The sequence below is a fragment of the Arvicola amphibius genome, chromosome 3 (assembly GCF_903992535.2).
Source record: "Arvicola amphibius chromosome 3, mArvAmp1.2, whole genome shotgun sequence".
Classification (NCBI taxonomy): domain Eukaryota; kingdom Metazoa; phylum Chordata; class Mammalia; order Rodentia; family Cricetidae; genus Arvicola; species Arvicola amphibius.
The window spans coordinates 83,639,601-83,654,236 of NC_052049.1; the positions used below are offsets into that span (position 1 = coordinate 83,639,601).

A 14,636-nucleotide genomic window follows, 5' to 3' on the forward strand; every position below is an offset into this window, starting at 1 on the left:
GCCATGTGCAGTATGGGGCCCTGGGCTTGATATGGCTCCTGCACCACCAATCTGCTGGCCACTGTTGTCACTGGAACCTCTCTCTTCAGGACAGGTTTTACTTACATAACGATGGGCTGTATAACTGTATCCCCTTTCTTTTTTGTAAGATTTACTGATGTGTTTTGTCTGCATGGGTGTCTGTGGACCATGTGCATACAGCGCCCATGACCAAAAGGGGGTGCTAGATTCCCTGGAACTGGAGTTACAGACAATTGTGAGCCACCATGAGGGTACTAGGAACTGAACCGAGGTCCCCTGTAAGAGCAGCCAGTGCTTTTGGCCACTGAGCCATCTCCCCACCCCCTAGACCCCATTTCTTAACATTGTTGTAAAGGCCAAGGACTATAAGCCATGCTAGGTGTCTGCACCAATGAGCCCTGGGGACACTCTGCCTTCCGACCACAGTGCTCCACAGTGCTCCACAGTCCACCGAGTGCTCCACCAAGTGCTGCACCAAGGTGACAGAGTGCCACACATTGTAATGGAAAATCGAAACAGAGAAAACATGTTTTAGTTATGTTATACATGATCCTGATTAAAGTATACAAATCATAGGAATAAAAACCATTTGATTACATCTAGCTTGTAAATTCCCATGGTTTACAATGTTAGTGGTTTATTGGGAAATATGAGACTAATATGTAATTTTTAGCAACTCTAGTTTCCTTTTCTTCCTCTTCTTTTTTCTTCCTTCCTTCTTTCCTTCCATCCTCCCTTCCTTTTTAAGCATAGACAGATTTCTTAGGAAAACAAAGCTGCACCTTGACTAATATACTCCGCACTGCTCTGGTAGAAAACCCAGCCATACCTGGAATCCGTTCATGCCTTCACTTCCATTAGTACACACTACATAAGCCAAGTCACCACGAGTGAGTCAGAATTAATAACCAAATGTTTGCTTTGGGGGCGGAGGGAGTCACCGTCCTCACAAGAACAGACCTGGTCTCATCTTGCCCTCGGTGTGACCCACTTTCATTGCCAGGAGAAGGAAAAGCAAACTGGAGCCCGAGGAGGAACAGAGCCACATCCTGGAAGCAGCCCCCGACCCTGGTTCTCTGTCTTAGCACTTTCTTTCTCAGCCACGTGAGCGCATCCACAGAAAGGACCACAGTGCTGCAGGTTGACAATGCTGGGGCCAGTGACTGCTCTTAGCAGTTCACCCAGGACGTAAAGGATATGACATCAAGCACCAGGAGCCCCCCTTTAGTGCAGCAGGACAGGGGAGCTCCATGAGGGACCGAAAGGCAAACACTGCTCCCAGTTCTAGCACACACTCTTCAGACCTGTCAGTCAACAGGCAAGGAAGAGCCCGTCTCAAAACATAGTGGGTTGGGCTAGATGTCCATTATATCCCAAGAAGGGCTCCTTGCAGCATCAGGCAGGAAGATGGCCGACGGACCTCAGTCAGGACCCATCCTGGTCCAGAACTCTATATTGGGTATATAGCATGCACCCAATAACCTGCAGCTTCCTAATTCATCACCATTAGTGACCAGCACCAGAAAAGGACTGATCCATGAGATTCCTAGGAGCGTAGCTGTCTCTTGGGTCACACGTCATGCCACACACCACAGGCCCAGGTTCAAAGCCTGGAGATCAATCTCTGCAAAACATGTCTGGAGCAGGCTGCGTGAAGACAAGCTTGTTTACCTAGCTGGCCAAAGGCTGGACTGCTGAGTCAGGCTGGCTCGCTGTGGCTATGCCCCGTGGCCGGTCACCAGGGGTGCCCCCAGGAAGTGCCTTGCTCCCACTGACCCACCTCAAGAACAAGGAGGGTCCCGGTCATGTGCCACCAGAAATGGCTCTGTAAGGGCTCTGGCTGTGCCGTAGACAAGGGTTCAATTACCAGCACCCACATGGTGGCTCTGGCTGTGTAGACCAGGGTTCAATTCCCAGCACCCACATGGTGGCTCTGGCTGTGCTGTAGACCAGGGTTCATTCCCAGCTCCCACATGGTGGCTCTGGCTGTGCTGTAGACCAGGGTTCAATTCTCAGTACCCACATGGTGGCTCACGACTGTCCATAACTTCAGTTCCAGAGACCCTGACACCCTCTTTGGCCTCCAGGCCCATCGGAAATTCAAGCAGTACAGACGCACATGCAGGCAAAGCACCACACACATAAATCAAACAAAGCCATAAAAACTGCAGGCCATCGAGGGAGAAGGGACGTTCATTTGCAAAGATTTCCATCATTAGCAAGACCTTCCAGAGGCTGAGAGAAATGTCTGGGGTGATCTATGAAACTACAAAGCGATAAACACCGGAGGCGTGATGGCTTTTGAGGGGAAAGTTCTCCTTTAGTATACAGAGAGCTCCTGGGCTCCGTCGCAGTCAGGCTGCACCATGTTAGGAAGAATGTGTGTGTTCTCTGCTCATGAGGGCTCAGGCTGGCCAGGCTGCATCACAGCCAGCGTTCCATGCTGTGGTGGCTCATCTGCACTTAGACTGGACTCGGACTCACCTAGGAGATGCACCTCGGGGTGTGTCTGTGTGAGGGTTTTCAGAGAACTGAGAGGGCAGACACACCGAATGTGAGGGGCACTGCATCCCAGATTAAATAAGGGATCTAAGTAGAAAATCTTCTGAGCGCTGCCACCCCCAGAGTCTCTGCACCCTGGTCCACATCCCTGCCCTGCCCCAACTCCACTGCACCTTCCCATCCATGACAGATACCATACTCTCAAACCACGGGCCAAAGTAAATTCTTCCTCCTACCTGTTGCCTTTTGCCAGGTATTTGGTTACAGTAACAGAAAGATAACAACCAAATCCACCTCAAATCAAATGACCCAGCCCCTCCCAGAAGATGCAGAGCCAGGTGGACCCTGTACCCAGCCACCGGGGTCACATCGGGGACGCTAGCTCATTCAGTTCGACACAGACAAACCCTCTACGATGATGACACATCCAATAATAGCGGGCGGCACCTGTCTTCTTGGGGGCTCTGCTCTTCCCGCACAAGCCCAGCACCCTCCGATGCTGGCCACTCCCACATTCTCCCCAGAGCTACATGCCCTGCTCCTCTGAGGCCTAACCCATCAGAGTCTTCTCAGTTCTAGTTCCCTGACTCTCTTAGCAGACACCGTCGCCCTCCTCCTGCCGTCTCCGCTCCTGGGCACCCTTCCCGTGAAGGCCTCAAGGGCCCCTTCCCCCAGTCTCACCAGCCTGCACCATCACTGAAGCTAGTCTCTGACACGTATCTCTGATTGTGAACACCACACTTCTCACTGCCTCCAGACCAACACTACACTCCTTAGCACAATGTCCAGAGATCCCCAACCAAACACACTCTCTGTCACATCTTGCTACATCTATCCACTGGGCTCTCCACTGATCCCACGGCTCTCCTGCCTCTGGAGGTGGCCTTCTTACCTTGACCTACAACTTGCATTAATCCTTTGAGACCCCAGTCAATGTTGCAGGGAAGCATCCTTCGTCCTCTGACTTTGAGTCATTCTGTCCCATGTAATTGGGTAGTGCTTCCTGTATATCTCCACATTGAACACCACACGGAGTGGCAGTCGTGTGTTCCAATACTGGTTTTCCCAAAGACGAGGCTTAAAGGACCTCTGGGGAAGGGACTATATTTGTGTCTGTGGAGCAAGGCTGCAGAGGACTCGCACAGGAAGAACTGCTCAGCCTGACTCGCAATCTGAAGGCACTCTCACACTAAAAGGCGGGAAGATGAAACACAATGAAAGAGCAAGAAGCTGGATGCAGGTAGCTGTGCCCTGCTCCTTCAGCTGCATGTTCTGGACACCTTCAGACCTCTGCGCCCAGCTTCACGTCTACTGAGTGAGGAGGAGGGACCAAAGGACCCCACGGTCTGGCTAATGCCTTCATCCAGAGTCTGCTTTCTCCTGTGTGGTGTGTGAGTGTGTGGTGTGTGTGAGTGTGTGTGGTATGTGTGAGTATGTGGTGTGTGAATGGTATGTGTGGTGTGTGTGTGTGTGTGAGTGGTATATGTGGTGTGTGTGAGCATGTGTAGTGTGTGTGTGTATGTGTGATGTGTGTGGTGTGTATGAGTGTGTGTGGTGTGTGATGTGTGTGGTACGTGTGAGTATGTGTGAGTGTGTGTGATGTGTGTGATGTGTGTGGTGTGTGTGAATGTGTGTGATGTGTGTGGTGTGTATGATATGTGTGTGAGTGTGTGGTGTGGGTGTGTGGTGTGTGTGATGTGTGTGGTGTGTGTGGTGTGTGTGAGTGTCGATGAAGACCTTGACTGAATAAACAAAGGAAGGGAAAGAGGGAGGTAGGAAGAGAATGGGAGGATGGGTCTATTAATATAACAGAGAAAACTAAAGAACAATTTTGTGGCTGGAGAGTTGACTCAGTCAGTCCAGTGCTTGCTTTACAGGAATAGGGACCTGTACAGTTCGGGACCCAGAACCCACGGCAGAGACGGCAGAGACGGTAGATCCTGGACTCCTTGGCCAGCCTGCCTAGCCTAACTGGGGAGTTCTGGGTAGACCCTGTCTAAAATACAGCAAAAAAGTGGATGGTACCAGAATAATAGCACTCAAGACAGCCCACTGTTTCCTGTGGTCTCCACATGTATCTATGTATGTATAACCACACACACACACATACACACACACACACACACAGAGTAATAACACTCCTCAAGAATCAAGACTCTCACTCATCCCCAGCTGCCCACTGCTAAGAACGGAAGACGTTCCTAGTGTCCGCTTTCCGCGTATACGAGCCCTCAAATGGCTCATTAAATACTATGGACAAGCAAAGGTTTTGATAAAAAAACCAAGATACCTCACAAAGACTAAACGACAAACGCATGGCTGAGCTTTGCAAAGCTGAGCTTTGATAGTTACCTGGTGACCCCGTACTCTGGTGGTGGCTGATACCTCAGGACGGCCACTTCTGTTCTCGCGGGCTGAGGTGCAGGGTAAGGTTTGACCATCTCGTGGAGCACTCCGGGGTGCTGGTCACTATAGTAAAGTCCGTGGTCTTGGTTCTTGCTGACTGGGGACATCACTGGCTTTGTCTTGAAGGGGTATTCGGGTGGAGGACCACGAGGGTCCAGCGCTTTACAGGTGGGCTGGGCCGGGGACGGCCCTCCTCCAGCTTTGAAGGCCTTTCCATTTCCCGAGCTTGGGTGGTGCTGCTTAGCTCCGTTCCTCTCCAGTGACAGCTGCATGATCCTCTCGCTGAGGGATCGGACATGGCCCTGCTTTAGTTCTTTCAGGGCCTCATCCTTGTGTGCCTGTCCGCTGTTGGCCCGGTTCACTGTGGGCCTCCCCTCTGTGCGGGACTTCTGACTGGTACCTCCGGCCATGTAGTAAGTGTGGCCGAGGGGCCCCTGTGCTTGCTGCTGCTGCTGCTGTTGCTGCTGTTGCTGCTGCTGCTGCTGTTGCTGCTGTCCCCTGAAGAACTGAGACTGGGCCTTGGCTTCCTCGTATGTGGGCAACTCCTCATCGTTCTGCTGAGGCTGAGTGGAGCGGACCTGCTTCTCCATCACCGTATTGTCCCCCTGGTGCTCTTGACCCTGCGGCTCCTGGCGGGCTGACTGGAAGACCATTTGTGGGTCTTCTTGAGGGAGGGTTTCCGTGGAAGAAAAGTTGTTGGTGGCGTGGGCTGGCCCTGCACTCCCTGTGGCCTGGTGCTGAATGGCCAGCAGGTTCATGTTCTCAGTCGGGGCGCCATAGCGCAGCTGCTCCTGGATCAGCCGCTGTAACACCGTTCCAGCAGCCACATCCTCAGAACCTCTCATCTCCACCTCTGGGGGCCTCAGGAAGTTCGGGGAGTGGAAGTTGGAGAGAGGGTCCTCCGCTGAAAGACAGACACAGGAACCGAGCTAGCAGGCCGTCTTTAGGAGACACCAATGACATTCTAAGCAGTGTCATTCAAAGACCCGGTTCCAAAGGTGCCAGCACCTCTACCCTGCAATGCATCGAGGGACTGTTTCTCAGATTTCTTGAGACTCTGCTCATCCCCCACCCCCCACCCCCAATCCCTTTTCTGTCTCCTCTGTGATCGGATCTCCCTTTCTCTTCCTAACAGTCCTACTGTGGCAGAAATTGACCTAAGTCTTCCCATCATAAAAACAAAAACTTCTTCATCACAAAGAAAGCACCCACAGCCCTCTGCCAGGTCGCTGTGATGCTCCTCTATCGCTGCTTTCCTCTCTCGGGGCTGTCTCGGAAGGCAACCCGCATTGGCTTCCCCATCTTCCAGACACCATGCACACTCTGAGTTTTTTCTAGAACATTCAGCCTGGTTGTTTCCCTTCTGTTTAAAATGTTCTTCTGATCTAGCATCCAGGCCACTGCTCCAGTACCCTCCTCCCTGGCCCCATTTATACTACCTGCCTCTTCTCGTCTGGGACCCTCCTCCTGGCCCCATTTATACTACCTGCCTCTTCTATTTTGGGTTTCCCACAAGCTCTTTCTGAGTCTCTTTTTGCCTCCACTGAACAAAATGTCCACTCTTGCTTTCAGCTCCTGCGTCACCATCCCATCTCTGCAAGGGTAGCTGATGGCACTTAGTAGCCATCTACTTCCAACACACCTCCCTTTCCTGCCCCAGCTCCTGTATCCTGTGTTTTGTTAATTTCTTCATTATTATTAAGAAATCTCACACTAAGAATGAAGAAACAAGCCCTAGCTTCTGTCCACCTCTCTTTCACACACTCCCCGCCCAGGCGCAGGCTCTGCTAACCAGTTGCTGGGAGATTCCAAACAGCCCCCGAAGCCTCCTGCTTGTGACCTCTGCCTCCGAGCCCGTTTCCCTCCCTGTACAGAGACCAGTGTGGTCTGTACAGTCAGTTCCAGGCTAGCCAGGGCTCCACAGAGACACAGGCAAAGAAACCCAACAGTAACACCTGTAACAACGGGCATCCCAAAGGAAGACAGCCCGTGTGGGCTTCGCTGACTGTCTCATTGTCCTGAGACTGTGTCCTTCTCCTGTCCAGGACACGGATAAGTGTTGGAGTTAGGGGCATAAGGGAATGAAGCATTTATCCCCAAAGCCACAGATTCGCAAGACTTAGAAGTTTAGATAAAATTAAGATAAACATACAATTCCAGTAGAAAAACTTATTTGTGTGGATGAATAATAAACAGAGGGGTCTCAATAGGCAGGAAAAACTACTAACTTCCTTCTCCACTGGAAAGGGGGCACATTTGTTGGGACCCTGGGACCCTTCCTGAGATGGCCTCGCCTCTCTCCCTCACCCAGAGATACCACCTAGAAAGCTGTTTAAAAGGGGGGGTCCCTTATTTACTAAGGTTTTGAACTTATTTTGAAGTTCTGACTTATTTGCAAAAGCAAGAAAATGAAAGCAGAGAAGAGGGGAAAGAGGCAAAGGATCTGAGGCCAGGCAGGGAGAAACATTTACAATTCGAGCAGAGGATAACTGGATACGGAAGATACGATTCTGAAGCTATGTGTGAAGACTTGAGGGCACCTGTGTGCACAGAGGCCGCAATGGCACGTGTTGCTCTCAGGGGCCGTCCTCCTTATTTTTCTTAACAGAACATCCTTTATTCGTTCTCTGAAAATTCCATACATGTAAATGGAGTATCTTGATCCTACCTACTCCTCCCATCAGGTCCCATGGCTTCACGCCTGCCCCCACCTCCTCTTCTTCTCTTTCTTTCTTTCGTTCTTTTTTCTTTCTTTCTTCTTTCTTTCTGCCTGTCTCCTTTCCTTCCTTCCTTCCTTCCTTCCTTCCTTCCTTCCTTCCTTCCTTCCTTCCTTCCTTCCTTCCTTTTTACTTTCTAACTTTTTGTAACCCACTGGATTCAGTGCTGCCAGCAGGGATCCTGGCTGATGCAGCTGGATTGGTCCTGTGCGGGCCCAAAGCTGCTGTGAGTTCAACATGCCACAGCTGTGTCGTGAAAACAGCCTTCCCGGAACTCCTCCCATCCCCCTGCTCTTACGTCGGTCCTCTCTTCCACCACAGCCTCTGAGCCTTGCGGTGGGGGAGAAGGCCCCCTTGGCACAGTCTCTCACTAGGGCCTGGAGATGGATAACTAGGCCAGTGAGTCCCAGGGACCTGTCTCTCTCCACCTCACCAGAGCTGGGCTGACAAGCATGCCCCATCCCCAGCTTCTTTACATTCTGGGATCCAACTCAGACCTTAGTGCACGGTGACAAGCAGTGACCAATTGAGCTATTCTTCAAGCCCCAGATGGCCTTATTAACATCATGGTACAACATGAATGAAATCTAGCATGAGACAGCTCAGTATGGTGACTTTAGGCTAGAGAATAAAGAAACGCCTGCAAGACGGTAGCCCCTCCTTCATCTTCATGATGTGTTCCAACCCTCAGGGGAATCCTGAAACCAAGGACGGTGCCAAATTCAGGAAATGTCACATGCCGGAGTGTGTGTGTGTGTGTGTGTGTGTGTGTGTGTGTATAAAATTAACACAAATTATGAGTAACGAGAAAATATCAGTGATAGCCAATAGTAAAATCGATCCGTTATGACAAAATTCTGCCATTACAGTATTTTAGACTTATGAACTATTTACTTCTAGCATTTTCCATTAATATTTTCATATTGCCATTGCCCTCAAGTCAATGTAATTGGAAATTGAAAAGTAGTGGGAATTGAAGCCACAGGCACAGAAATTGCAGAAGAGTTGAAAATGAGAAATTCTGATCCGTCATGCTCCTAACAAACCAACGGCTAAAGACTTACCGCTTTTCCCCCTTAGGCCTCCGCTTGCCTCCACTGTCAAAGTAGATGCCTCATGCCTCCCAGAATAGAGCTGCAAGTCTGGGTAGAAGTAGGCGGGCTCTTCTAGAATCTGCACAGGACTGCTGGGGCTGTAGCAGACGCGGGGAGGAGCTGAGAGAGAGAAAATGATGTGTGTGTTAGTGCCAACCACGTGCCCCTCCTTCCTGTGTGACTCACGTCCCCCACATGGCAACTGGCAACGAGTCTGCCTGTTTCATTCATAAAATTCCAGAGGTACTTCTCACAATTGTCACAAACCCGGCCACTCACCAGGCTGACCCACGGGTCTCATGACCTGCTGAGTGGAGGCGCAAAACTGTGACCCAGGAGCAGTGCCCACCGTCCTCTGTGGAACTGCAGAGGCGTGGGCTTTGAAATGGCCAAGGTAGAGGTCAGAAAGGAGGGAGTAGAGCACTCCAGAAAAGGAAAGGTGAGAAGATCAGCTGTCTCTCCAAAAATACATGGTAGAAAAGATGGCCACGCTGCCAGGCCATGTGTCAGCAAGAGAATGTCCCAGGCTGAGACACAGTGTGCCCTGATTCCCTGTGAAGTCTCAGTCTCACGTTTCAGCAGACCCAGGGGCTTGGATCTGGGCCTCAGCCAAGCAATGACCATTCAGCTCCTGTATGTGTTACAGGCATGTGCGCGCGCGCGCGCGCACACACACACACACACACACTCAGTTAAACTCAATGCTGTACTTGGACCCACAGCTACCAACCTGAGATTCCACTTCATGAAGACTGACAACACATTTGCCAGTTGTGAGACTCTGGCACATCAGGCCACTTTCCCTTCCTGCTCTGATACCTCTGTGTGAACCCCAAGATTAAAGCTCTGCGATTTCCCCCCATTTTCCTCTGGGAGACTCATCTTATTATTTCTTATTAAAATCCCTTCCTGCTTGCCTAAAAGAAAATTCCATATTGGAAAGAAAATTTCAGCAATGGTTTTAAACCAGGCATCTGAAATTTCTCCTAGGTTTTGCACAAAACCAGAGCTACTAGTGACTCACGACATTAAGGGCCAAAACCAGAAATGCAGCCTTCTCCCTGAGCCATTGGACCTCACGGGTAAAATAGCATTTGTGCGTGCGTGTGCACCGTATCACAGGCATGTCTGACCCAGAAAGATATGATTAGGATTTCCACAGCTGAAATACTCACTTGTAAATTTAAAATAAATAAATCTAGTTAGGACTCTCACCTTAGAGATGATTATACACTAAGCAGGAAAGACTTAGTATACCAAGATCAACTTAAAGCTACCGTCCTAATGCCTGAGGCATCTCCTTCCAGCAACATGCAATGACTGCCCTGAGGAGAAGAAAAGTTAGGTCCCTTACTGGGCCCCAGCTTTTACACCTATAAATCTGAAATCCTGGGCTAAAATTGGAGATTCTATATGACTTTGTTCTAACGTCAGATCCTGACCCAGTTTCTAGCTACAGACGGATGTCAGACTAAAGGGGAGCAAAGCACAGGTGTGGCTGCATATGAGAAATCGGGGTACTTTTCAAACCCTAGTACCAGGCAGGGCCCGGGAAATTGCGCTCTCGCCCCCCCACCCGTGTGTGTGTGTGTGTGTGTGTGTGTGTGTGTGTAGTGATGAAGACTGAACCTAATGTCTTGACCATGCCAGGAAGCATCCTACCACTGATTGAGATATAGCTATGTCTTGCTTCTTAAAGCATTTTTTTAAATTTTGATATAAGGTCTTACTAAGTTGCCTGGGCTGGTCTTAAACTCAGCTCAACTCTGTACTGCAGGAAACCTTGAACATGTAATCCCCCTGCCTCTACCTCCAGAGTAGCTGGGAGTGCAACTGTATCACCAGGCTAAGGCAGGCTGTCTTTTATAAAGCTCTCAAAATGAGTCCAATAAGCATTGAATATTGGGGTCCCAAAGCTAGAAGAAAGTGGGGCACATCAAGGAACAAAAATAAACCACAAAATGCCACTCACTGTCTGCCCCTACCCTGTAAGCTTACCCTGTATGGGGGTTGGAGTCTAGAGCTTATGTGCTCCAATCAAAGTGTGGTGGTTCCTTAAAGTTGTGCTGGGTCAGGAGTGGTGTGAGGCATCATGGAACAACCTTACTGGCTATTGTCTAGTCATGTGACTGAAAGGCCACGCTTTGAATACAACAAAAGCAATCGGTATATATGAACGCACATAAGGGGAGAGAGAATGTGTGCACTAGCTCTCGCAACAGATCATGCGTTTAGCCATCACAGCCACAACAGCGTTCATGCGGGTCACTTTTCTCCATCCTTTTCATGGTTAGCCAAGTAAAAGGGCATGCCAAGCCACGCAAGAGTAGTCTTTAAAGGAACCTGTGCTCAGAGGACCCCAAAGACACACTGCTGTTGGGGACTGCAGGCCCTCAGACCCTGAATTTTCTATGACCCCTTGCCCATAGAAGTAAACTTGTTTTCCTATGCTTGCAGCTGCTCTGAGCACGAGACCCTCATGAGTTCCTGATGGCAGGGGAGTGATTTCTGGTGGGCTTGCGGCTGAAAAGTCCCGAGAGCTAGGGTGTGGCCATTAGTCAAGGAGATCCCTATATAAGCTACCCTGGAACACAATTCTTCTTTCAAGGATGACCCGTGTCTCTGTCTGTGTCTTTCAATCTCCAGACCCTTGCCCGACTGGCAATGCGTCCCGTGGTGCAGGCGCCACTCACTGCCTTTTATTGCGTGATCGTCAACCAAAGAAGTAGTGCACACACACACACACACACACACACACACACACACACACACACACACTCACACACACACTCACACACACACACACTCACACACACACCACACACACACTCACACACACACACACACACACACACACACGGATGCTTTGTCCAACTATGACTACATGTCTGCGGTCACTCAAAGATATCTTTCACATACACTTGGGCTCATACATTCACTAAAATTCTCACAATTGCCAGGATTCTGGGTGCAGACGAAAGGCAAGAGGGCCCACAGATGAGAGAACAGGCCCTGCAGATGAACAGCAAGAGAAAATTGAGTTGCCCCAGCACTGACACCCTTCTAGAAACCAGAGTCAACGTAGCATCAGGGAAAGTCAGTCAACAAATGTCTACAAGGTCTTGGGGTTCCGTCACACGTATCCCTGTCCTTCTTGTCCATTTCAGTTCACTGTCTTGCACAGGGGACTTCTCTAGCAAAAAATCCGTTCTGTTTGCTTAAGCAAAGTGCCAGACCAAGGATATTTGCAGCGAGAACCTGGAAGCAGATGCACAGCCTGAGCAGAATGCTGTTTTCTTTGCTGGCACTTCCTTACGGGGAGCAGGAGCTGCAAGAAGCCACAAAAGCTTTCCAGATGCCACTACCACCCAGAAGGCCCCTGTATGGCCTGGCTCAGACCCCGGGAACGACATCCCTGCCAGAGTAGGGAGAGCAAGGGCCTCTCATGACTGCTGGCTCAGCAGTGTGTGCACAACGTGGCTGTGTGGAAGGGCATCAGAAGGACAAGGCCCCTGGTCTAAGGGGGTGGCTTATACCTACCTTCTTGTACCCCAGACCCTCTGCTGAGGGTTTTGGAGACAGGGACGAAGCACTGGAAAGGGGTACCGGGTTTCTGGGGAGGAGGTCTAGGGAGGCCAATGAAGCTCCCTGTGCTCCCCACTGGAAGAAAGCAGCAAAGGCTGATGCTCTGAAGTTCTGTGGAGTTTAATGCTTCCCCACACCAACAAGACCCATTTCACCAAGAGCCATTCCTTTGCCTAACGAAACCCACAAGCCACAGAATCCTGCCGCCACACCCCTCCAGAGCTCAGGTGCTTCTGGATTGCTTTGGTGGCACTGGAAACATATGCCCCCTCCTCAGTTCTAGACTGTCCCTTTCTTTGTGCCTGTCTTCCAGGCCTGCTGGTGATATGACCTGACCAAGACTTTTTCTCTCACTAACAGTAGCGATGATAAAGAATCTCAGTGTTGAAGAAAAATGAATTAGGGTTAAAATGAAACCATCTTCTTAGGGGAGGAAAGAAGCAGGGCAAGGGACTGTAAGCAGCGTCTCAACTCCGTTCTGTGATGGACTCCTCAGAGGTAGATCCAGCATCTATCACCATGACAACTGAGCAGACTCAGATGGCTCCTTGAGCACCAGTCACACTACTGTCACCTAACAGACACACACACACATATAGACACACAGACACATACAGACACACAGACACACACATACACATACAGACTCACAGACACACAGACACATAGACACAGACACAAAGACACGACACACACAGACACAAACACACAGATATACACACAGACACACATACACACTCAGACAGACACACACACACATATACACATACGGAAGGGGGGAGAGTGATGTGGGATGACCTTCTGTATATGTGTTGCTTTTGTTGGTTGATGAATAAAACTGTTTTGGCCAATGGCTTAGCAGAGTAAAGCCAGGCGGGAAATCTGAACAGAGATAAAGAGAGAGAGTAGGCAGAGTCAAAGAGATGCCATATAGCTGCCAAAGGAGAAAGATGCCAGAATCTTACCAGTAAGCCACAGCCTAGTGGTGTTACACAGATTAATAGAAGTGGGTTAATTTAAGATATAAAAGCTGGTTAGGAATATGCCTGAATCATTGGCCAAACAATATTGTAATTAATATAGTGTGATTTAATTTAATTAATTTCTGTGTGATTATCTGGGTCTGGGCGGCCAGAAAACCTAAGTGCAGGAGGGAACTCCTGTCTGTGGGAGAGGACACTGAGACTTCCCTGTCCTTATTAAGTTCCTTTCCATATATTACTACTTTTGTACATAACCTTCGAGTCGATCACTCTGAGGTCAGATTTTGTTTGGTTTCCAGAGCTGTCAATCATTAGGCTCATCCTCTGGCTGTCCCTCAGCATCCATGCATCCTGTGAACACGTCCCCTTCATCCTCCCAGTACTACCCCCCTAGCTTCACACACTCCCTTAAACTGCTTTAAATTCACAGTAAACTTTTATGTAGGTTTACCTCCGCTGGAGTGCCTCCCCTCCCATGCACACACCTCCATCAGCCACCACAGCAGTCTAGACTTGGAGGACACAAAACTTACCACTTAACCCCACAGCCCAGGACTGGGTAATAGAGTTGTTTAAGGTAGATGCTGCTATCACCCTTGAGAGATGGCCAAGACTTTGAAGACGGGCTGTGTACTTGTGGGTTTCTGTCAGTAGCGCAGTTAGGCATGTTCTCTGACCTCACAGAGAATAAAGCAGGGTTCTCTGGGACACTCTCAGGACCACACAGCTGAAATAAAATACTACCGATCCCTCTATGAGTACCCTTAGATTGTCCCAGATAATTCCTTGCACCCTCAGCTCCCTAAAATGCAGGGGTGCTTTCTGTCCCCTCTGCAGCTAATACTGGTGCTCTGGAGGTGGCAGGCCACAGGCCCATTCCTCAAAGACGCCATTGACAGCAAGACAACTCCAGATGTCACCAACATGTCAAACTTCCTGCTACATACCATCAAAGCTTCCTGTGCATGTACAACTGCTTCACCGCCAGCTCATCTAGCCTCCTCTAACTTTACAAGAGACTTTTCAACCTCCACTACCAACTCTGCAGCTTCTACCTCACCGTCTGCAGGGCTAAGGAATTTGCCGAGTGTGCCAAACGCTCACAGCTGAACCCGACAACCTAGCACCTGGTTCAGGGTTTCCTGAGGTGTGGAATACCCCACTCAAGGAGATGCCTGCCTGGACACACGGGCTGAAAGGGAACCGGAGAGCCCACGAACACAGCTGGAAAACAAGGGATGAGCCAACTCATACGATAGGCACCCGAGATAAGGTGAGACTTGTAAAGGCAACTTTCTCATCTGACACACCTGACACAACACAAACCT

At 49.9% G+C, this 14,636-nt stretch overlaps 1 protein-coding gene across 2 annotated transcripts in view; it reads right to left on the reverse strand.

Annotated features, from left to right (window-relative positions):
- Amotl1 (angiomotin like 1) overlaps window positions 1-14,636 on the reverse strand; it is a 71,373-nt gene that overhangs the window by 41,401 nt on the left and 15,336 nt on the right. For both annotated transcript variants that reach the window (XM_038322616.1, XM_038322615.1), the window contains exons 2-3: window positions 8,711-8,860; window positions 4,876-5,833 (exon numbers count right to left, since the gene is read on the reverse strand). In XM_038322616.1, coding sequence (XP_038178544.1) covers window positions 4,876-5,833; window positions 8,711-8,860 — 1,108 coding nt within the window. The remainder of the gene's footprint in view (window positions 1-4,875; window positions 5,834-8,710; window positions 8,861-14,636) is intronic.